This window comes from Nansenia antarctica (assembly GCF_963989245.1).
Source record: "Nansenia antarctica genome assembly, chromosome: 1".
Taxonomy (NCBI): domain Eukaryota; kingdom Metazoa; phylum Chordata; class Actinopteri; order Argentiniformes; family Microstomatidae; genus Nansenia; species Nansenia antarctica.
This window is the reverse complement of record NC_137674.1, coordinates 59,617,745-59,641,158: the sequence shown is the minus strand read 5'-3', so window position 1 is coordinate 59,641,158 and position 23,414 is coordinate 59,617,745. Positions and strand designations below refer to the sequence as shown.

The window sequence follows — 23,414 nt, the reverse complement described above, 5'->3', positions numbered from 1 at the left end:
CAAAACAAGGATTCACAGTTCTTTTTTTACTATACTTGCATACTGTACAATTGCACTTCTCATGTAGTTAATTTGATCAAATGATAAAGGAAATTATATTCAATATGTCAGATGAACATGACTACTCCAATAATGAACTGAAGATACTGTCTGAATAAAAGCTACACAAACATCAGGTCTGCTAAGGTTCCTGGCATTACAGATATTTCAAAGGAAATATTGCTAATTTATTAAGTACCACTGAGTGAGTAGCTATGTAGACACAATGTTGAAATATGCAGTGAGTAAAATGTTTGACACAGATATTCATTAATTTCAGACTTGATGACAGTACAGTACAACCAGTTAGCAGATGTTTTGTTTAAGGAAACATTATGCTTAAAATCATTTACCTGCCTACAATGCATGTCTCAACCTGAAAATTACATGATTTCTCCAATGAATGTGATTTACAAATCCATACAATCATAACGGAAATGTGTCTTTCTATTCTAATGCATGCTCGTAACATGGATGTTAATGTATGGTCATAACATTATCCTCCAAATCCAACCTTTTCTGGAATGCTCACATATAAATAAAATCAGTGAGACCATGAATTGACTACTTATCTGTTGAAAACAAAACACAACAAGGATGTTTCAAAGGTATTCGTTCCATTTGTTGTTTTTTCCGATAAACAACAAAAATGAATCGGAGAAAGATTGAAAAAAAAAAAGTAGTAGTTCATAGTTCAGGGGTCAACGGTGGGGAAGGTGCTGACCTTGTTGTTCCTGCTGATGCGACGTTCGGGCCGCGGTCGGGGCTGCTTGGTCTGTATCAGCTCCTCAGGGGTGTTACCTAGAGGAGGCAACAGCCTCTTCTTACTGTGCCTGGTCTCAGGCAACCACTGGGGCGGCAGCTCGAAGGGCCCAAACCCAAACTGGGTGGTGTCCTCAGCCTCCGTGGGCGTAACTGGCGCCACCTGTGACGAGGAGGTGTAAGCACAGGCATGGACCGGAGACCTGGGGGCAATGAAAGGAGGAGCCTCCTTGGTTACTCCAGAACCCTCTTCAACTCCTCCAGCCTGCTGCTGCGTATCCTTCTGGGGAGCCACATCCCCTCCTGACCCCCCCCCGACTTTGGCCCCACCCTGGTGGTCCTCTTTGGGCTGAGAGCAGCCTCCCGTCCCCCCCAGGGAGGAGATCTCATGCTCCACCTCCTCGTCATCCTCCTCTTCATCAGTAGGCCTGAAGATCTGCTGCTGTCCGATGTTGAACATCTCCAGGAGTTGGCTCCCAGAGCGGGCCGAGGCCTCCAGCCCCCCAGACCCCCCTAGTACCCCGCCCTCGCCTCCCAGCCCCAGCCCCGCCATGCTAACCGCGTTACGGCGGCTGTAGCGTCTGTGTACCCGGGTCAACAGGTCGAGCAGGCAGCGGCGAGCTGAGCGGTTGACAGTCAGGAACAGGAGGGGGTTGGTAAGGAGGGACACCTTGGGCAGCCAGATGGCTGTGAGATGCAGGGATGGGGACAGCTCCTCACTGTCCCCTAGGAGGGTGCGGTATACCACTAACGCCCCATAGGGGGCAATACAGGCTGAGAAGGCCAGCACCATAGCCAGGAGAGTAGCATGTAGCTCAGCCTCGCGCTGGGACACGTAAGGGATGGAGATGCTGTTCTGAGGCGTCCGTAGCGCCGCGATGATCACCTTCTTCTTCTGGCTGGCACTGAGGGCTCTGCGAATCAGCACCATGAAGAGGAAGACCGTGGCGAGGGGGAGGATCACAGTGGTGACGTTGTAGGCCACCACGTACACCAGGTGGCCCAGGGAGCGGGCGTGGGCGCCCGAGCAGGACGAGGCGGCATACACGTCTGTCACGTTGGTCACGGCGAACACGGGGACGCTGGCCACCGTCGCATGGATCCAGATGTAGATGACCAGGTCTCGAGATCTGGCGTCCGATATCTTCCTCTCCAGGGGGAACAACACTGAGTAGTATCTGGGGAGAAGAGTGACATTGCGTAATAAAACACATAGTCATTATTGTAGAGTAACTACAATAACCTGTGTTATCAGTTTAGCTATATAAGCGAACTTAACTACCACTGTTATTTTTGTGATGTAGAGTGGTGAGTATTGCATAACTGTGTGTATTCACAATTTATTTTATTGATCTATTTATTACCCTTTATTTCACCAGGGGAACCCATTGAGACCAAGTCTCATTTTCAATGGTACCCTGGTTACGAAGCATTTTTTTTAAGACAACACAAAAACATCACGCATCAATAGAAAATCAATACAAAAACGTTATACATTCACCCATTAAAACTAATAAACATTATGGCAACATCCTTTATATTGTGCACAGACCACAACCTCAACTTCACGTATCATAATCACTAGCCTGTTAAATGGCAATTACATTTGGTTACTCTGAGATCATCTTACTCTGTTATCGTCTTACGTCATCTGAACCTTTGGAAAAAGGCATAATGTCATGTTAAGTGTTATGGAGAATATCTGTTTCAGTGCAAAGACACAGACACTAACCCTAACCCTAACCCTCTTTTATAGTTTACTCTCTGTCTCTGCTTGATGAATTCTACCAACACAAAAGACTCTCTTGAGAGGAGATTCGAGGGCCCTTTGCTGAAGTATTGCTCAACACTCCAGTCTTTTGTGAATGATGCAGTTCTTCAAAGCAAACTCTTCCTGAGTGCCCATTGTTTAGACCTGAGTAGTTTAGACGTCTCTCTGCCCCGTCCCGTGTACACCACCTCGCAGCTCGACTTTACTAAGTTGCTACTCTTATCTAATTCCCCTCCAGAGGAAAATTACATTTTGGGTTGTTTTGCCCATGGATGAATGACACATATTGTTCTCTTTTGGTTTTACACTTTCATTCACAGAATAAAGTGTAGACATTTTTTTATATCAGTGGGTGTTTGTGCGTGGCTAAGAATGGAGAATGAAAAAACTGATTGTGGGGTATGTGTCTGAAGTGTGAAGGGTACTACATTCTAACACATCTCCTCATAAGCATATGTGAATGTCTGGGTGTGTAGGAACAATAGCTGTGTTTATATCGTCTGTGCACAATTCTCCGCTTGTACTGTAAGTGTGATACATTCACAGCTTGCCTACTAAATAAATGCTCTTGGTACAGACCCTTAGAAAATAAATTATTCAGCAGATTGATCAAATGTTCTGAGAGTCTATGTTGCTATGGAAGCCCTTCACTAGCTCTCGGCAGGCACTGGAGCTCAGGCTGGGACTAGAATGAGATACAGTACAGCAGGATTCAACACAGCATTGGCATAGAATAGATCTATCTATGATATACAGGTTATATCTCCATCTTCCAATCCTCTCCTCTAGTTCCATATTTCAATTAGCTCCAAATGCAGACGTAGAGTGGTAGTGCATTCTAAAACACGATGCTAGTGTGGACATTGGAACACAACCTAACTGTATTTTTCTTGTAGATATGTATCTTGATATTGAGGAAGAGAAGGGAGGAGAGGGAGAGGAGAGATGAAAAGAAGCGAAAAGAGTTTAGAATGAGGGGAGGGGATGGGAGACCGGAATAAGTGTGACAGCAGCTTGTGAAACCGGAAAGTCCGGAAAGTCGCTAGCCAATCAAAACGTTCAGACTTTTATTCAGAAAAATGTATGCCTTGATGAAAATCAATGACACAATCGCTAGTCAACCAAAACATTGCATTGCAATGGATTCAATGAGTAATCCCCACTATTCTACACTACACTACCACTAGTTAGTAGTGGGGATTACTCACCGAATCCATTGCATTGCAATGTTTTGGCTTGACTAGCGCGTGTGTCATTTTAACGCTGACATTTCTTTAAATGTTTCTGGAAAGTCTGAACGGTCCGTCGGTTGTCGACTTGTTCCCGGTTTCACCAGCTGCTGTCACAAGTTTCACAGAGTGAGTGAGTATGGCAATGAAAGTGTCCCTCCCTGTGGACTCTTGCTGCTATTGGCTGGAGCTCTAAAATGTGCAGCAGGAGCTCGGACACGATCCCTCAGTGTGGAGTACACATGCTCTATTGATTTACCCCCAACTCTGCTCCACGGGGGGCCAGGCGGAGATAGAGAGAAGTTCCTATTTCTGGAACAAGAACACTTGTTTCCTGCAGTTTTAAAGAATTGGTTTGGATGCTTCTCTCACTGGGTGTTATGGATTTATGTGTATCTATGTCCCTGATTTGACAAGCAATTATCCCACTACCTGGATGTGCATGTAGTGCAGTCTACCAGAGGGCTAGGAGGGGCTGTTATCGTAGCAGGGGAAGGGGCTGGGGAACAGGTGGTAAAGTCCAGTTCTGGAGAGCCAGAGGGGATGTACAGTACTGTATACTGTTGTTCCAAGTCAGCACAAACACGCCAACTAATCATGGTCTTTAAACCAAAAATAATCTAGATCAGTTAGAAGTAAAGTCTGCATCTCTGGAAAACCGAAGTGGCCCACCCCTCACAAAAGAGCAAAGTAAACTGTTGCCATAGTGACAGTCTACAACTGGCCAGTCGGTTCTACGGTCTGGGGGGAAGGCTGTGACGCAGGAGGTAGAGCTGCCAGGTTGGCAGATGGACGGTTCGAGCCCCGGCTGGCCACATGTCGAAGTGTCCTTGGGCAAGACACTGAACCCCAAATTGCCTTGCATGGTAGCTTGGTATGTTGGTACATTGGTATGTGAATGTGTGTGTGAATGGGTGAATGAGAGGCCGTTGTAAAGCGCTTTGGATAAAGGCGCTACATAAGCGCAGTCCATTTACCATTTACCATTTACGGTCAGTCCCCTCACCTGTCCAGGGCGATGGCAGCGAAGCTGAGGACAGTGACGGAGCAGAAGAGCTTGTGGAGGAACTTGATGACCTTGCAGAGCAGCAGAGTGTGGAGCCACCAGCAGCAGCGAGGACTGGCACCCAGCGCCACGTCGAAGGGCACACACACCAGGCCAGCACAGATGCCCGAACACGCCAGGTTCTTAATAAAGCGGCTGGTCACAGACTTGAAAACGTTGGTGTAGCAGGTGCACCACAGCACCACGGCGTTGCCTGTGGGGGGGGGGGAGACAAGGAGACCGTGTCAGTGACAGGCGTTTGTGTGTGTGTGTGTGTGTGTGTGTGTGTGTGTGTGTGTGTGTGTGTGTGTGTGTGAGCTTGTGCGTGAGCGTGTGCATGTGTGTGCATGTGTGTGTGTGCGTGTGTGTGTGTGTGTGTGTGTGTATGTGTGTGCAGTTGTATTCAAGGTTTTCTTTTTTTTTCTTTTTTTAATAATGAGTCATTTCCAGTGGAGCATAGACAGTATGACAGTAGGATGGACAGGCAACCATCAATCATGTTGTCAACTGCACCCAGGCTGCAAAGATTTAACTCAATAATCCCCTGTCGTCTATGTTGCCTTGGCAATTTCCCATTTCATATACAAGTTTGTCAAAATAGCAGCAGACAATTTGACAAAACAATCAATCTCAACGTAAGGGTAGAGGAAGCCTGAAGGGTGTGAAGAAGGATGAATTTTGGGAACAAGTGTGAAATGTCACTGGTATTTCACACACACCCTAGAGCTTCTGAGTCAGAACACACACACACACACACACACACACACACACACACACACACACACACACACACACACACAGAGGAGAGAGAGGACACTCAGCAAGCTGCTACCTCCTCTGCTTTGAGAACTGAACTTCACACAACCCTCCAACACCATTTCTCTCCTTATGTCCCTTTGACTAATGAGAAATAATAAATCAGCACATCACATTAGGAATCCACCCTTGACAGTTTGTTCGACAGAGAAAGGCACACAAAAACGGTGTGAAAAGGCTTTTTCAATGTCTGGATTTTGGCTAGTGATTCTCTCCAAAAAACTGTCAGAAACTAATCCTATGTCTTGAAATGATTCTGGCGTCAGCATAACTGTGGGTGTTGAATTAGTTGAAATGAGTTATCCTCAAATGTATTTCAAGGTAAAAATCCTTCATTTAATTCTGTCATTGGCATCCCAGCCAATGGGTGATTTATCTTGTCTTTGGTCATGGTAAAGACAGCTATAGTACCAACTTCTTCCGAGGTGTGATGGAAAGTGTGTGACGATTGATAATAGAAATGTATTCTCAATTCTGCATGTAACATTGCTTGACTCACTTCTTCAAAATGTCAAAAGCACTTCAAAATGTGTCTCTTTTTTGCTAGAGGATAAGAGCATCAAAATGGATGTACAACCATTCTAACCCCAGGACATTAATGCATAATGTAGATCCATTGTTGAGAGGGGGAGCTCTGAGTAGAGAGAGAAAGTTGTATTATTACTTTTATCACGACCTTTCCGATCATAAGTGGATGTGGAAAGAAAAACAGAAAGAAGATTGGGAATGTTGGAAATTAGCTACTGTGACTGGTGCAATACTTGTGATTTGCTGGACGCAAAAGCTGTTCATTGTTGTTGTGAACTCATATAACATCAGTCTTCCTCCTAGAAACATTCTATTGGAACCTTGGAGGTAACTGGTCTAGATGCATCGAATCTCAATTAAACAAATCAAATACACAACCCTGAGATGGTTTTACAGTTTTCACTGTTAATCGAGTGTTTTTTATTCTACTCCCCAGTTCATCAACATCTAAGAATTGGTTCAATAGTGATTACAGAAGCTCACAGCTGTCCACTAATGGAGCAGTAATGGTTGTTTAAAACAACACAGCTTAGGGAGATCCATCTTTATCTGGTCACGCCCAGTGCAAACTAAACATGTACTGTATGCTCCACAGACATGTGGAGTGGTGTCTGACCCATGGATTAAATCATTTGAAACAGCAGGTTAATCTAATGGTACACTCCTGTCTGTTGTTTGTCTAAAACAGACAGCATCAACCCAAAGCCCTAATCCTGACACAGACACACCTGTAGAGAGCTGTATATAAACTCATCTCTGACTGGGACCTAGCATCAACCTTTGTGGAACATCCACAGCTCGAGGAACTGAAGGAACATGGACTCCAGACAGACTATCGCACTCCTGATGCTGATGCTACTGGGACTCTCACAGGCCCACACTGAATTGGTAAGAGACGGCATGAATTAAAAGACAAGTATTCTATTCTATTCTATTCTATTCTATGCTATTCTATTCTGTTTCCTGACATATACATCTTTTCCTCAGGACTATGGGAGTGGAAATGGTGAGTGTTCGCCTATCATATAAAGCTCATATAACTCCTATTTTAGAGACTTTACACTGGCTTCCTGTTAAGTTCAGAATGCATTTCAAGATCCTTCTGCTTGTTTATAAAGCTCTCACTGGCAAAGCACCAGAATATCTGAAAGACCTTTTGCTAGCCTATCAGCCCAAGAGCTCTCAGGTCTTCTGACCCTGGTTCTCTGTGTACCACATGTAAAAAAGAAGAGATTTGGTGAGGCTGCATTCTCATTTACACATGCTTTCTATGTTGTCCCTCTCTTCAGAGATCCAAGATGATGATTCTGATAAGGTGGACATGACTACAAGGATTCTGGAGATGAACAATGGCAAGTCTTTGCTAGATGGTGACAGAGCTAGGGAAAGAGCTAGGGACTAATTGACTATTTGACTAATGTTCTAATTTATTCAAAATCATTTTAGAAACTCTGGAAGCCTGTTAATCTTGATTGTTGTTGTCCTCTGTCTCCTGTTAGGATCTAGTGAGTTTCTAGTGGAAGGAGACATTGTATACCCAAGAACCAGGAATGCCTTGAAATGCTTGAATAAAAGGTGTCTGTGGGAGAAATCCACAAACGGAAAAGTAGAGGTGCCATACAAAATCAGCAGTGACTATGGTAAGTAACCTTATGGTCTTATAGATTTAGTATCTCTTGTTAATACTTCCATGAAAAGAAAAGATTGAAGCCAATTGAAGTCTGTGGTTTTGTTAGTAGGCCTATAAGACATTGAGGATGGTTTTTTTGACTTGTGCATCCTTGTAGCCAGCACTGAGAGGGAGATGATTAAAGGCGCCTTCGTGGACTTCAGCTCCAAAACCTGCGTTCGTTTTGTCCCATATCGGGGTCAGAGGGAGTATATCCAGTTTAAGAGCCGATTTGGGTAAGTCCAGTCCCAATAACAATTCCCCTGGCAAAGGCATTATTTTGACTCCAAGAGAATAACATATTACCATAAATATACCAATACCATGTATCAAGAGAGTAAGTACATGTAGTACAGTCCATTCTGAGCCATGAGAATGCAAAAAAGCAAGAATGCAAATAATACTCCACAAGTACTGTATACTAGTATCTATTACTCATACATTGGTTATCACACTGTAGTCACACCGGTATAGGGTCTATGCAGTAGTCATTAGGGAATAGAGAGTGTGAGACCCAGGTTCGATCCACACCAGTTACAACATTGTATATCAGTCCAAGAAAGTTATTATCTCTTCTCTCCCTCCCATCAGGTGTTTCTCTGGTGTGGGGCGTAACGGGGGCAGACAGGTGGTCTCCATTTCTAGGTTCGGTTGTATGGACCACGCTATCATTCAGCATGAGATCCTCCATGCTCTGGGCTTCTACCACGAACACACCAGGAGTGACCGCGACCAGTATGTGAGGATCAACTGGGAAAACGTGCCTTACCGTAAGTATCTCCAAGTGGGGCCTCTTTCTTCCACAGCCTGGTCTTTGTCAGGTTCACAAAAGAAAGAACAATTCATTCTCTGTTCCTAACAATCTGAGAGAGCTGGTTTTTGAAAGGGTATTCTGCTGGGTACGGTGCTGTGTGTGGTCAACATAATGTGTTTGTAGAAGAGTTGCCATTATATTGAATACATTTACATTTAAATTTTTGGCATTTAGCAGACGCCTTATTCCAAAGCGACTTACAATCAATACATTTGAATACTAAGCATGTGAATCAGCTATCCACCATTCGTTGCAGGAAGAGTACTCTAGCTCGGGCCCGGGGCCACTGATAGAAGGAAAAACCTTCTCCCTATTATCGCCTTAAACTAAAACTTTTTTTTTTTTTTTTTTTTTTTTTTTTTTTTACTGGAGAAACTGAGAAACAGTACAAGGGGGGCAGTAGAAGTTCTTAGGGACACAGTAGAGGGAAAAGCGGGTGTCTTTAGGAGACGTAGTGGTGAGGGTCAGAAGATGTCTCAGGAGGAGCAGTTAAGATGTAACCTGAAGAGATGGGTCTTCAGTCTACGACGGAAGATGGGTAGTGACTCTGCCGTTCTGACGGCCATGGGGAGCTCATTCCACCAGCGGGGAGCCAGTGTTGTGAAGAGACGTGATCGGGCAGCCCGACTGCTGTGTAGAGGAGGTGGGGCCAGTCGGCCAGCCGAGGTGGAGGAACGGAGTGAGCGGGCAGGGGTTTGGGGGGTTACCATTTCCTTCAGGTAGGCAGAGGCTGTCCCTTTAGCTGCCTGGTATGCAAGCACCAGGGTCTTGAATCTGATGCGAGCTGCTATCGGGAGCCAGTGCAGGGTGCGAAGGAGAGGGGTGACATGCGAGTATTTGGGGAGGTTGAATACCAGCCGGGCAGCAGCATTCTGGATGAGCTGCAGAGGTCTAATGGCTGAAGCGGGGAGCCCAGCCAGGAGTACATTGCAGTAATCCACATTGGAGGTACATTGCAGGAATACCTGGCAGTGAAGCTGCTTAACATGTTTACTGTACAACTGACATGTTATTTTCTTTGACAGATGCTGCCAACAACTTCCAGAAGCATGACACTAACAACCTGAACACTCCATATGACTACTCCTCTGTCATGCATTATGGAGCGTAAGGAGGAAAAGACATACAAGCTCAACCCAGTCTAGTACATTTTGAACCCTTCAAGTCTGTAAAAAAAAACTAGCTACCACTCATGTCATTAATATCTCTACTTCCCCAGAAATGCTTTCTCAACCTTGCGTGGAAAACCAACCATCACTCCCATACCTGACCCAAATGTGCCCATCGGACAGAGAATCGCCATGTCTGATATCGACATCCAGAAGATCAACATACTCTACAAATGCTGTAAGTCGACTCTTTACCCTAAATGACTTCTAAGCAGACCTTATGCACCCTTGACTCTGCTTCCTATGCAGACTATATAGGGTGCTCTATGTACCCAATGTACTGTAGTATCGTCTATTTAGACCCTATTTATGTATGTATGACCCAATGTTTGCTCTGTAAAGCTCATTAAAACCACACTAATGACTCAGGTTATCTTCCTCTGCATGTGGGTCTTTATGATCAAAGGTCTAGCTGCGGGAATAGTGTCATACATGCATCCCAATTAGCTTTCTAAAATACTCATGGTACTGTAAACTTGATTAAAGTTAAACGTGTCTCTTTCTTCAAAGGAGGAAGAGAGCCACTGGAGGACCTTGATGAAGCGGAATATGAAGTCATATTTCTGAAGCCCCCTGGACATTTAGCTATGAAAATGAAGAATGAAGCTAGCATTAATTCAATGCAGGGCACTCTAAGTCAACGGCAACCGTCAGGTGACAGACCAGCTGGTTCACACGCAGTGATACACAATACAAAAGAAAATCAGACATTACTGGTAATGAGACAAAAGCGGTCCATTGAGGACCATACACAGATTGATCATGTCATGTTAAACAGTTATCTCTTTGATCCCATGCCTGGTGTTCCAATAAAATGTTGTCACATAGATGTTCAAGAGAATCTGTGTTCACTGTGTTTCCAATACAACAAGTCTTTCCCTTGTGATCAGTTGTGTTTTCTGTGTTGCCTGCTGTGCAGTATTAAACAGCTGCTGGCCAATAACTGGTGTGAATCACATAATCAGCCAGGCAGCCAAAATAAGATTACTTAGTTGCATACCGCGGTGAACGTAGTACGTCAATGTCTAAGCCACCATACCGTAGGAAAATGTTGTAATTGGTCAATCATAGCTGTGTTGACAACATACACACATTCGATACCAAGCTACAGTAAACATTCACTGACTTCCTGTTCGCCTCTGCTAAATGTGAGATCTTTGAACCAAATGATTAATTGGGCTGTTAGCAATTCACAGTGCTGTAGTGTGCTTGTGATGAGGTTATGCATACAGTATAAAACAAGCATCACTGCACCCTTTATGTTTTCTCCCTGTATTGTCAGTGACAACTGTTTGAAATGCTTGTCAGGCAATAAAGTGGTGCCAAGGTAACCAAAATCATTGATAATCATAGATTTTTATATTCAGATCACTTGGGTCTCTGGGCTAGAACCGATTGATAAAAGTAAGGGTGTATTTTCCACTGTACAGCAAGCTACCAATATGAAATGAATAATAATAATAACAACAATAATAATAATAATCATAGTCATAATAATAAAGAATTTGAAGCACCTTTGAAATGACCCAAATAAAATTAAATAAATAATGAATGAACCCAGACCACCTTTGGCTATATCAATATTTCATTGAAAATAAAAATAAATAAACCGTTTAGTCATATAATTCATTATTTCAGTGTTGAATTGCTCTGCCATAAGGTTGATAAGACGAGGCATTTGAGTGATGTGGGGCTACTTACCCAACAGGGATCCTATGAGGATGAGAACCTGTATGGTAGTGGTGAAGTCCCTGTAAGCTTGCTCTTGAATGAGACTCTCCTGACTCCCCAAACGTGTCACTTCGTTCGCTGGACCGTTATCCCACTGTGTCGTTGCACTCGAAGCGTTTAGTAAATCAAGGAGGAGGTTGGCCGGGGTGAAATTCGCGGTCCCATCCCCAGTGGTCGGAACCCAACTATCAACATCCATTTTAATTCACCGGTAGGCCTATTAGACTTTTAATTATGACTACATCTTTAACAACCGTTACCGGTGGTCGGTTGCAACGCTTAAATGAAAACTGGCAACCGTGATTTATGTGCATCGCCCTGCAGGTAAAGAGATTATACTCAACATCCAGGTGGTAATTCCAAGAGAGAATTTCGTCTCTTTCAATGTACTCATTCATTAACCACACAACCACGTAACAAATGTGTTTAAAAGACAAAAAATCCACTAAACGAGTAGCCCAAACGAATAGGGTCACACGTCAATTTTTTTAGATGTCCAGAATTGTACACACCATTTCTGTCTGTAGCCTTCCCAGCGCCGGTGTGTTGGTCCCTTGTTTGGTACCCGTCAACTGCGCATCCGTTGATAAGAGCGCACTGTCCATGGTGATGATACCTCCCCTCCTCAATACAACTTCTATCAGACAATCAAGCTATACAAAGTCAGCAGATTAAATACCATGATACACATGATAGACTAAAATAATAGGAACAGTCACCGCCGAGCACAAGTACATTAGGCTACCACAACAAATCTACAGATCTCTCTCAAAACCAAATATAAAATATATAATTTCAGGGAATTTCTCTGGTGGTGCAGTCTAAGCACATACCTTCACGAATCTTCTTTTCGAGGCGTATATGTCTTAATTTGACGACTAATAAGCAATTAGGCGATTAGGCTACTACGAAAATAAGAATAATTCAACTCCTTCCACAGTGGGCTAAGCGGGCGGTCAGCGGTTTGGGCTGTCAATGATGTGAATTGGGCATGAGGTCCCTCATAAGCATGTTCATCCTTCTCTTTGCTTGATAAAATATTCTCCTCGCCATGCGCGCAAATGTCAGACTGTCGCTAGTCAAGAGGAGTCTGTCAGTCAGTGTTTTCGGTAGTCTCGGTGTGATAGGCGATTTCTTGGGTTCAGCAGCAGCAGAGGCGCGAGCTCCTCCTCTCCATACCAGGAATATGGGTTCTTATAAGACTCATCAATGACTATGTGGCTGAAGGAACTCCCAGGCCCACATACATTGACTCCGTTTTGAAACATCGATTTAAAGCATGTGTTTTTATTCATAGAATTAGTGTACCATCTTTTCCCCTGTTCATTTGTCAAATATCTTAGTGTGCAATTTTGTATTGTTATTGCTCGCGAAGCCGCTAATATCACAGGCAGTTGTGAAATTCCTCTTGGGTAAGCTGAATTCTTTTTGAATGAATACCAAAATAGGGAACTCCATTGAGCCCAGACCTCAATCATATAAAAAGAAAATGCAAAATCATATTCCATACTCCACTGATTTTTACAGGAAACCTAATAGATATGTTCATTCAACACAGCTTCCAGTTATTTATTATACTCACATTGTATAAATACAAATTTTGCAGCATTCACAATATTTTAGGTTAATTTAGTTTAGTTTATAGTTTTGTGGACAGTCCCCGTTAATTAACAGCAGTAAATTGGGCAGCTTTAGCCTACATGGCTAATTTCCAGCTGTAGTCCACGGAAAGTTGTTAATATGCAACCTAAAATACATTAGTTGAAAGAAAAATAATAACATTATATTTACAATTAGAGCAAGCATAAGCTTGCTCTAATTGTTTTGCATAAGCAAAATGAAGAAAGACCAGGGGTGCAAACGTGTCACCTATCTGCTAAATTAGCCGTTTTTATCTCAAAATATGTCATCCATTTGAATTGTGTAGATCTGCAAAAAATATATTTTGGGTGGGGGGGGGGTCTGTCTCATCCAAGTCACATGATGTGCGAGCTAACTAATCTCCCTGTCTGCTGAACTCTATTGCTGTTGAAATAACCTTAAGCTTCAGGCAGCTAGGTACAATTCCAGACAGCATAGAGAACACAGTCACAGTAAACTGTTTTCGAAGTAATTCTGCAGGTGTTAAGGTCAGGGCTGCCGCTACTTACACATGCATCATTGTTAAACCACCGTTAGTGCTAGCGGTATCTATTTAACACCATTAGTGCTAGCGGTATCCCCCCCTAAGGTTAGCCGCCCAAATAAATGTGTCACCTTTTTGGGCCATCACCAGTTTGCACCCCTGAAAGACATACAAACATATAGAGCAAGCACAAACAAGCAGGCACAGATGATGGCAGCAATCAATGCTGTTCATGCAATAAAAACAATACAAATAAAAGTGGACAAGGGAAAAGAAAATGGTCACAGCAACCATATTGAAGGCACATACAAGACATACATGCAGGAGGATAGCAGAGATGGAGAAGCAGCATCGATGATTATGTCACATATAACACACACGTCACATCTGACAGTGTGCAGTTATAGTTATCAGAACAGCCATGTTTTAAGGTGTGTTGTCAGTGGGTTTAAGAACCATCTCCGACCCTCTGCCTTTCATTACTATTATGAAATCTCCCAAGGCCTTCCACTTGTATAATAAAAGGCCTGCACAGTATGACACAGTGAGAGGTGGTGGCTGAGTCACCTTAGAATCAGAGAGAGAGCTATGGGGCTTCATTAAATGGACAGTGGGTTTAAGAACCATCCCTCCCCCTCTGCCTGTCATTACTATTATGAAATCTCCCAAGGTTTTCCACTGGTATCATAACATTATGTGCAATGCATCATGCTCTTGTTTTCAGTTAAGCTATTGATAAGGGGTCTGTATTTATTTAATTTGAGGTTGTTTATTAAGGTTACTGACCCAATTGTCATACGTTGTACAACATTAAGTTGTGAATGTCCAAATTATTTAAAATAGTTTCATTTTCCATGTGTGATTTCCTCTTCCTGTCTTGTTTCTTAAAAACTAACTCTTGGTCCCCCCCCATTTGGGCACTCCTGGTTTAAATGTCTGTTACAATTATTCTCCAAGTGATTGAAAGCAAACCTGAACACTAAATGCTACAAAGTTAAACATGACACCTTTCTGCCAAGGAAAAGGGCTGTTTGTAAAACTATGGGAACCCTTTTGGATTATTCTTTGTTACCTTTTAAGAAGATGATGGCCCAGACCAAAGTGATTTACTCATTAGGGCTTCAATGAGTCAGGTGAATATAATTCCAGGGTTGAACTATATATTCTGAAGTAACTCCATGCCTTCTAAAGTATCCGACTGTGGTGGCTGTTGTGTCTTGTGTTAAAAACGATGGGTTCCTCTAAACAGTTGTCCAAGGATGTCAGAATCAAAATAGTTCACTTCCACTATCAAGGAGAAGGCTACAAAAAACTCTTACAACGTTTCAAACCACCCATTTCCATTGTCAGAAACATCATCAGAAAATGGAAAATAAATGGAACAATTGAAGTCAAGGCAAGATCTGGAAGACCAAGAAAGATTTCAGATAGAATGGCCCGAGATCTTGTGAGAAATGCTCAGAAGAACCCACACATCACTGCAAAAGAGCTGCAAAAAAGAGTAGCAGACACCGGTCTAGTTGTTCACAGGACAACAATACAGCGTACCTTAAACCACAAAGACCTACATGGCAGAGTTTCCTACGACCTCAACACAAAATTAAGCGTCTGAAGTATACAAAAGAAAACCTTGAGAAATCTGAAGCCTATTGGAACAATGTCCATTGGACTGACAAAATTGAACTTTTTGGCCACACCCAAAGAAGATACAGTATTTTTGGAGAGAAAAGGGTGAAGCATTTGTAGAGAAGAACACCTTGCCAACTGTTAAGCATGGTGGTGGATCCATTATGGAGGTGGACCCATTATGCTTTGGGATTGCGTAGCAGCTCGGGGCACAGGCAATATTGTGCGGTTGGAAGGAAGAATGGATTCCACCAAATATCAAGACATTCTAGAGGCTAATGTTCGAAGGTCAGTTCAGAAATTGAATTTGAAGAGAGGTTGGATATTCCAGCAAGACAATGACCCGAAGCATACCTCAAAATCAACCATGAAGTACCTCCAGGAAAGACGGTTGAAGGTTTTGGAATGGCCATCACAGGCCCCAGACTTGAATATTATTGAAAATCTGTGGAGAGATCTCAAACATCTCCTGCATGCAAGAAGGCCGAAGAATATTTCTGAGCTAGAGGTGTTTTGCCAGGAAGAATGGGGAAAATTTCAGAAAACAAGAATTGAAAGACTCTTAGCTGGCTACAGGAAGTGTTTGCAAGCTGTTATAGTTGCCTGAGGAGTTTCAAAGTACTAGCTGACAGGGTTCCCAAACTTTTGCACAAGGCCTTTTTCCTTGTTTTAATTATTATTATGTAAAAAGTTAAAAAATAAAAATAAATTAATGATTGCTTTAAAATGTGATGAAATGTGTCATGTTTAACTTTGTACCATTTATAGGTTAGGTTTGCTTCTTTTCACCTAGATATTAATTATAAAAGGAATTTTGACTAGGGGTGCCCACATTTTTGCACCCCACTGTAGCCGAACAGAGCTACGGCCAGGACCACAAAGCCTTGGTTGGCTCTGACAGCCCCTGGGAGAGCACATGCAAGTCCAAGACTTTCCCTGGACAGGTTTCAGTATTTGCAAGGTTTGCCTGCAGGGACGTTCCATTACCCTTAAAATATTTAGCTTGACTGAAAGCAACTGAGGAAATTCCAAGTATCAAGAGGGTAGAGGAGTCAAACAAGGCCTTCCCACTATAAACGCTAGTGGCTATAATACACTTCATAGTGTAACTTCTGTACATCCAGGTCTGGAAGACATACAGTTAGGTCCGTAAATATTTGGACAGTGACACAATTTCCATAATTCTGGCTCTGTATGCCACCACAATGGATTTCAAATGAAACAATCAAGATATAATTGAAGTGCAGACTTTCAGCTTTAATTCAAGGGGTTGAACAAAAATATTGTATGAAACGTTTAGGAATTGCAACCATTTTTATACACAGTCCCCTATTTTCAGGAGCTCAAAAGTAATTGGACAAATTAACATAATCAAAAATGAAATGTAATTTTTTTAATACTTTGTCGAGAATCCTTTGCAGGCAATGACTGCCTGAAGTCTGGAACCCATGGACATCACCAAATGCTGGGTTTCCTCCTTTGTGATGCTTTGCCAGGCCTTTACTGCAGCTGTCTTCAGCTGCTGTTTGTTCGTGGGTCTTTCTGCCTTTAGTTTTGTCTTCAGCAAGTGAAATGCATGCTCGATCGGGTTGAGATCAGGTGATTGACTCGGCCATTGCAGAATATTCCACTTCTTTGCCTTAAAAAACTCCTGGGTTGCTTACGCAGTATGTTTTCGGTCATTGTCCATCTGTATTGTGAAGCGCCATCCAATCAACTTTCGCCATCCAATCAACATAATTTGTCTGAATCTGAGCAGACAAAATATCCCTAATTTAAGAATTAATCCGTCTTAACACCAGGGACAGCGACGGAAACAAGTCACAGACTTTAGCGCTCTATCCCTGACAATCACAAATGCCTATGTATTGTATTTTTTTGTCAATAAATCAAATCAAAAATTAAAAGTCTGCTTCTGTCTTCTGTCACATTGTCAATAAACACTAGTGACCCAATGTCGTTGGAAACCAGGCATGCCCATGTCATCACACTGCCTCCACTGTTTTTACAGATTATGTAGTAAGCGTCAGATCATGAGCCGTTCCAAGCTTTATCCATACTTATTTCCTCCCATCATTCTGGTACAGGTTAATATGAGTTTCATCTGTCCAAAGAATGCTCTTCCAGAACAGGGCTGGCTTTTTTAGATGTTTTTTGGCAAAATCTAATCTGGCCTTTCTATTCTTGAGGCTTATGAATGGCTTGGCTTGCACCTTGTGGTGAACCCTCTGTATTTGTTCATGTGAAGTCTTCCCTTTATGGTACACTTGGATAATGATATGCCTACCTCCTGGAGAGTGGAGACTGTTCTTCACTTGGCTGGATGTTGTGAACGGGTTTGTCTTTACTATGTAAAGGATCCTGCGATCATCCACCACTCTTGTCTTCCATGGACGTTCAGACCTTTTTGTGGTGCCGAGCTCACCAGTGCATTCTTTCTTTCTCAGAATCTTCCAAACAGTTAATTTGGCCGCTCCTAATCTTCCCGCTATCTCTCTGATGTATTTTGTGGTTGTTTTTGCAGCCTAAGGATGGCCTGTTTCACTTGCATTGAGAGCTCCATTGACTGCATGTTGTGCGTATACAGCAACATCTTCCAAATGCAAATGCCACACTTGGAATCAACTCAGACCTTTTACCTGCTTAATTGATAATAAAAAAATATAATGAAGGAATAGCCCACACTGGCCCATGAAACAGCTTTTGAGTCAATTGTCCAATTACTTTTGGTCCCTTGAAAAACAGGGAGCTACATATTAAAGAGGTGTAATTCCTAAACCCTTCCTTTAATTTGGATGTGAATACCTGTTAAGCCACGGTGGTGAGGGGGCTCAAGGACACGACAACGGAGGCAGAATACTGTGAAGCCCCGTAGGGTATTTATTTACAGTGTAGGGGGGGGGGGGAGAGACAGGCGTGTGCTGGTCTGGCTGATCATCCAATTAACGGGCACAAGCCTCACCTGCGGCGGAGAGCACGCTGTGCTTGAGCTGTGGGGGCGGGGGAGGGTGTGTGTGGAGGCCCAGCCGTAACAATACCCTTACCCTAAAGCTGAGAGTCTGCACTTTAAGCCCATATTCATTATATAACTGTAACTTGAAGATGTTTTGGTAAACAGCTACAATTAAAAAAAATCTGTCTGTGTCCAAATATATATGGACCTAACTGAAGGCAATGTTGAAGATAATAATATCTTGATAATATTTATTGAACTGATCATATCAAATTGATAATAATAACTGATAATAAACTGTATGTTAATTATGTGATGACCAACTCCAATCCCCAGGGGTCACCGTGCCTGCTGGCTATGATTTTTCTCTGGTGTTTCATTTATCTATTCATGTAATTTAATGGCCAGTGCACAGTGTACTCACCTGGTTTCCCAAGTGGTTCCCATCTGGTTTCTTAATCAGACATTGATTTGAAGGAACAAAAGAAAAAAGAAAAAGCATCTGACACTCTGCTGTCCCCAAGGTCCAGAGCAGAGGGACCCTGTGATAATTGAAAGAGAAAGCAGGTTGGCTTGCATGGAATGTTGTGATTATAATGTACTGATGTGATTTATGCCTTGAGAATGCCATGTTTGTTTAGCATAGTTGATTTCTATAGATTTTTGTGACAGACTGCTTAATTTGTGTGAATAGGTTTGCACAAGCGCCCGTTCACTCAACACATTTCAAATAATTGTTTTATAATCGAGTCATCAAAAGCTACCCAAGGGAAATATATTTGATTAAACTGAGCAGATTACATTGTGTCATAACTAACCTAATAGAAATATAGTGAAATGTAAGAGAGGGTGAAAGGTGTGATAACCATGTAATAATCATGTATTAACGTAGAGTAACTTCTACTTAACCAGAAGGATAAAAAAATAGCCCCTCTGATTCGGTCTACTTTACACACGTTGTCTCGCAGGAAAGCTTTTCTTGTTGGTCACCTTTGTAAATAACCTGTACCTCTGTACTGAGCACCTCAATGTCAACCAGCATCGGATTGAATCTTGACCAGTTTGCTGTTGGGGGTCTCGGGTGCCATAGACCAAAACAAACCCATGGGTTCGACTCCAGTGTAGCTGCCGTCCAGGGATGGAGAGCGGCACACGTCTACCTGTCCAGTTGCATCTGCTGTGTTGCTGGATGCTTTGAAGATGACCCCTTTGTCGTCCGTAAGTTTAGGCCTCAACTCCACTCACTGGGGAGGAGTTGTTGAACTTGTTGAGAATTAAATCGCATTGTTGCATGAAACGAATTTCTTGACGGACCCATGCTGTATGCCCTTTGACACAACATCTGTTGTTCTCCTTCTGGCTCCTGTTTACCTGACTGCTTATCTAACTAACTGTATCCAACTAACTCTAGAGAGAGAGAGAGAGAGAGAGAGAGAGAGAGAGAGAGAGAGAGAGAGAGAGAGAGAGAGAGAGAGAGAGAGAGAGAGAGAGGGTGTTATTGGCATTTTTACTCTTTTCATATTGTTGCTATTTTATCTGCATTCCATTTCTGTTCTCACTATCTGTTGTGCTCTGAAAATAGTTACCAAAATATATAGGGATAAGATAAAGGAGTATTGCGGTGAATATCAATTCTGTGAAAACTGACAAATTAAAGAGAAACTGAGCCAACAAAGGGTGTTTGTGGTGAGATTGTGTGATGGTGTTGGCTGTTCAAGTGTGGGCAGAGCAGCCAGCAGCCACTAGATGAAAGCATATGCACAACTAAAAGACAGAGTACAGTGCTGTAGTGTAGTGAGACTTCTTGCTTAAAGCACTGACTAACTGTGCTGTCTATCTTAGCCATTGATAATTCACAGCTCACATAAAAAATGGTGTGTGTGTGTGTGTGAGAGAGAGAGAGAGAGAGAGACAGAGAGAGAGAGAGAGAGAGAGAGAGAGAGAGAGAGAGAGAGAGAGAGAGAGAGAGGGGGGGGTGTACTTGGTATTTTTACCCTTTGAATATTGTTGCTGTCTTATCTGCATTCCATTTCTGTTCTCACCATCTAGCATTTCTGTTCTCACCATCGCAGCTGTGGCACAGGAGGTAGAGCTGGCGTCTAATGATCGCAAGATCTGCTGATTGGCGGTTCGAACCCCGGCTGGCCACATGTCGAAGTGTCCTTGGCCAAGACACTGATCCCCAAATTACTCCCAATGAGCGAGCCGGTGCCTTGCATGGTAGCTTGTTGCCATTGGTGTGCAAATGTGTGTGTGAATGACAGGCCATTGTAAAGTGCTTTGGAATAAGGCGCTATACTGTATACATCAGTCCATTTATCATTTAGCTGTTTAGCTAAATGTGTGCATCCTTTAGCCTAGTTCATAGATAATATTTTAATGTGCAACTGAATTTGTATGAAGAACAAGTAAGAACACAGTAAATTTTAATAGGAGGCTATTTAATTAAGGGAAAAACTGTTTTAAAAAAAGTAGTATAGAGCAAGTTCTAAGGCAAACATTCGGTCCCCAATACCATAATATCAGGATTTTACATTGAATATTGAGGCACATTACAACTTTCAAAATAGGCCGAGATGTCATAGCAAAGGTAACATCACATATCCTGAGTTAATAATGTTATGCACTGTTATTGATATTATATTTTACAGCAACAATTATCCATATAATTACATACAATAAAAAATGTACCACAGAATTATGACTACGAATTAAATAAGCACTACAGAGATTTACAGTGCAGGCCAATAGAATCATGCGATCATGTTAAAGCATAGACTTCTGGAAGGAGCTGTTGTTGTCCAAGTGTTTCCTAAAAAACTCTTGGATTCTCCCCCACAGGTCCAGCTGCGCCTCTGAGTGGGCTTTCGGCTCTCCCCCAAAGACAACCACTTTACCTACAGCTGGATGGATGCCAGATGGGCAGTGGGGCATGTAGGGAACCTCCAAGAAGTGCCCAGCTTTGGGATACCTCACCACCTCAAAGTTCTCTTTCCCATGATGCCTCAATCTGGTGGCGGCCTGCTCGGCGAAGAGAAGGCTGTTCCAGTTCCTGTCGTCCTCTGAGGCAACCAATAGGAACCTGCAACTGGCACGTTCAACTGGAATCAAAGAACCCTGGTTCCCCTCTGTCGTGGGGTCTGGCATGACATCACGAACATCTAGAAGCCCAGACGTTGTGATGGTAACATTCTTTAGATTAGGCAGTAGGGGAGGGATGACGATACCTTTGTAGTGTAATGGTGTCATGATGTTGGCATTGCTGCCGTTGATCCAGGCTGTTGCTGAGATGCCAGGCAAGAAAGATGACATTGACATCGCTAAGTCAGCACTCTTAGAGATGGACAAGATGCCTATCCCAGGACCTTGGACCTAAATAGGGATATGGGAGTATCGCGGTGAGTATCATCTCTGTGAACATGAATGAGCTGATTTTAGACTGACTGAAAATCTGGACTGAAAAATTAAAGAGAAACTGAGCTAATAATGAGTGTTTGCGGTGAGCTTTTGTGATGGTGTTGGCTGTTCAGCTGACCAAGTGTGGGCAGAGCAGCCAATAGCCACTAGATGGAAGCATGTGCACAACTAAAACACAAAACATAATCATTTGTCATTGAAATGTATTTCACTTACCTGTGGCTGCCCCCTCAGAAATGTTATTGCCTCTTCAAAGTATTCCAGGTCAAAACATTTAGGCAGATTTTTGGGCAGGTCCTGATAACCATAATAAGCCAGAGCTAGAACCACAAAGCCTTTATTAGCCAGCAGACTGGCTCGGACCTCTGATAGACCACCACCCAGATAGTACATATCCAAGACTCCTGGGAATGGACCTTCACCTGAGAGATAGAGAGAGATAAGATAGTTGCATTGCCACACACAGGTTGGTGGACTGTTTACAGACAGAACAGGACAGTGACAGACAGACTCCATATGCTTTAACTGAACAGGGGGAAGAACAGAGAGAGAGGCATGATACACACATTTTGTAAACTTCATTATTAACAAATATACAAAGGATAGATCCGGTCCATTGTCTCTATTGGTCAGTTTGCGTTCCAGCCATGCTGATATACGCACGGCTAAATGGAATGTTGACACATCTTTTCATATTACTCCGCGTTTGTATTACCGTTATCGAAGTTACATTATTACCGTTGCTTAGCAACCGATAAATAACTATTCAGCGGATGAATACATTTACAACAAAACATAGTTCCATTAAAATACATTAATTAAACGTTTGTCTTGTCTTTCTTCTGTGAAAAATTGATAGATAAATAAGAAGTCATCGAAATGCAAACGTCCTATGCAACTAACCAGGTGGTATAAATAGGACCCCTCGGATACTCTTCTCTTCCAAGGGTATCCTCCGCACCCCAGTCATAAACCGCCTCTCGTTGGTCTCTGTGGCAAGGACCTCGCCGGTGTCACTACTGAGCACGTCTATGTCAACCAGCATCGAACTCAACACATTCTTCTTCAGTAGTTTTCTGTGGGGGGTCTCGGGTGCCATAGACCAAAACAAACCCATGGGTTCGACTCCAGTGTAGCTGCCGCCCAGGGATGGAGAGCGGCACACGTCTACCTGTCCAGTTGCATCTGCTGTGTACAGCGCATATGCTTTGAAGATGACCCCTTTGTCGTCCGTAAGTTTGGATCTCAACTCCACTCGCTGGTGTGGAGCAAGTCCCTCTACCTTCACCTGCACATTCTCGTCAAAGAGACAGCGAGAGGTGGGGAGAAGTTGTACGCGAACTTGTTGAGAATCAAATCGCATCGTTGCATGAAACCAATTTCTTACCAGACCCACGCTGTGTGCCCTTCGACACAACATTACCGATGCTGATCGTTTGTCCTCAGCAACGCATCCGGGTCAAGCCCACTCCCCTTTTCCATATGTTCCACTGACAAGAGGAACATATATGGAGGACGAATCGTGCCACAGGAAACACAGGAAAGGCACACATCGAAATGCCACACGTGTATCGAAATGCAAAAATAGTGAATATTTGTGCCAAAATGAAATCAATACAGCCGTATTGTATTTCGAGATGTTTACATTGTTTTTCGAAATGTGTGCATTGTATTTCGAGATTAGTGCAATGCATTTTCGATGTATGTACATTGCATTTCG

At 42.9% G+C, this 23,414-nt stretch overlaps 3 protein-coding genes across 3 annotated transcripts; 1 reads left to right on the top strand and 2 right to left on the bottom strand.

Annotated features, from left to right (window-relative positions):
• Positions 1 to 733: 733 nt before the first annotated feature.
• gpr176 (G protein-coupled receptor 176) lies at positions 734 to 11,772 on the bottom strand (the record flags this gene model as incomplete). Its single annotated transcript, XM_080532176.1, has 3 exons — positions 734 to 1,979; positions 4,808 to 5,060; positions 11,544 to 11,772. 3 exons carry the CDS (start codon positions 11,770 to 11,772, stop codon positions 734 to 736), a joined length of 1,728 nt encoding a protein of 575 aa, XP_080388302.1.
• Positions 7,007 to 10,046, top strand: LOC308172461 (low choriolytic enzyme-like; the record flags this gene model as incomplete). Its single annotated transcript, XM_080547365.1, has 7 exons — positions 7,007 to 7,078; positions 7,178 to 7,196; positions 7,480 to 7,560; positions 7,978 to 8,095; positions 8,451 to 8,629; positions 9,699 to 9,780; positions 9,893 to 10,046. The coding sequence occupies 7 exons, from the start codon at positions 7,007 to 7,009 to the stop codon at positions 10,044 to 10,046; spliced, it is 705 nt and encodes a 234-aa protein (XP_080403491.1).
• A 9,271-nt stretch (positions 11,773 to 21,043) lies between the features above and the next one.
• acot20 (acyl-CoA thioesterase 20) lies at positions 21,044 to 23,057 on the bottom strand (the record flags this gene model as incomplete). The annotated part of the gene is made up of 3 exons (XM_080524530.1): positions 21,044 to 21,649; positions 21,911 to 22,116; positions 22,598 to 23,057. 3 exons carry the CDS (start codon positions 23,055 to 23,057, stop codon positions 21,044 to 21,046), a joined length of 1,272 nt encoding a protein of 423 aa, XP_080380656.1.
• Between the last annotated feature and the right edge of the window lie 357 nt (positions 23,058 to 23,414).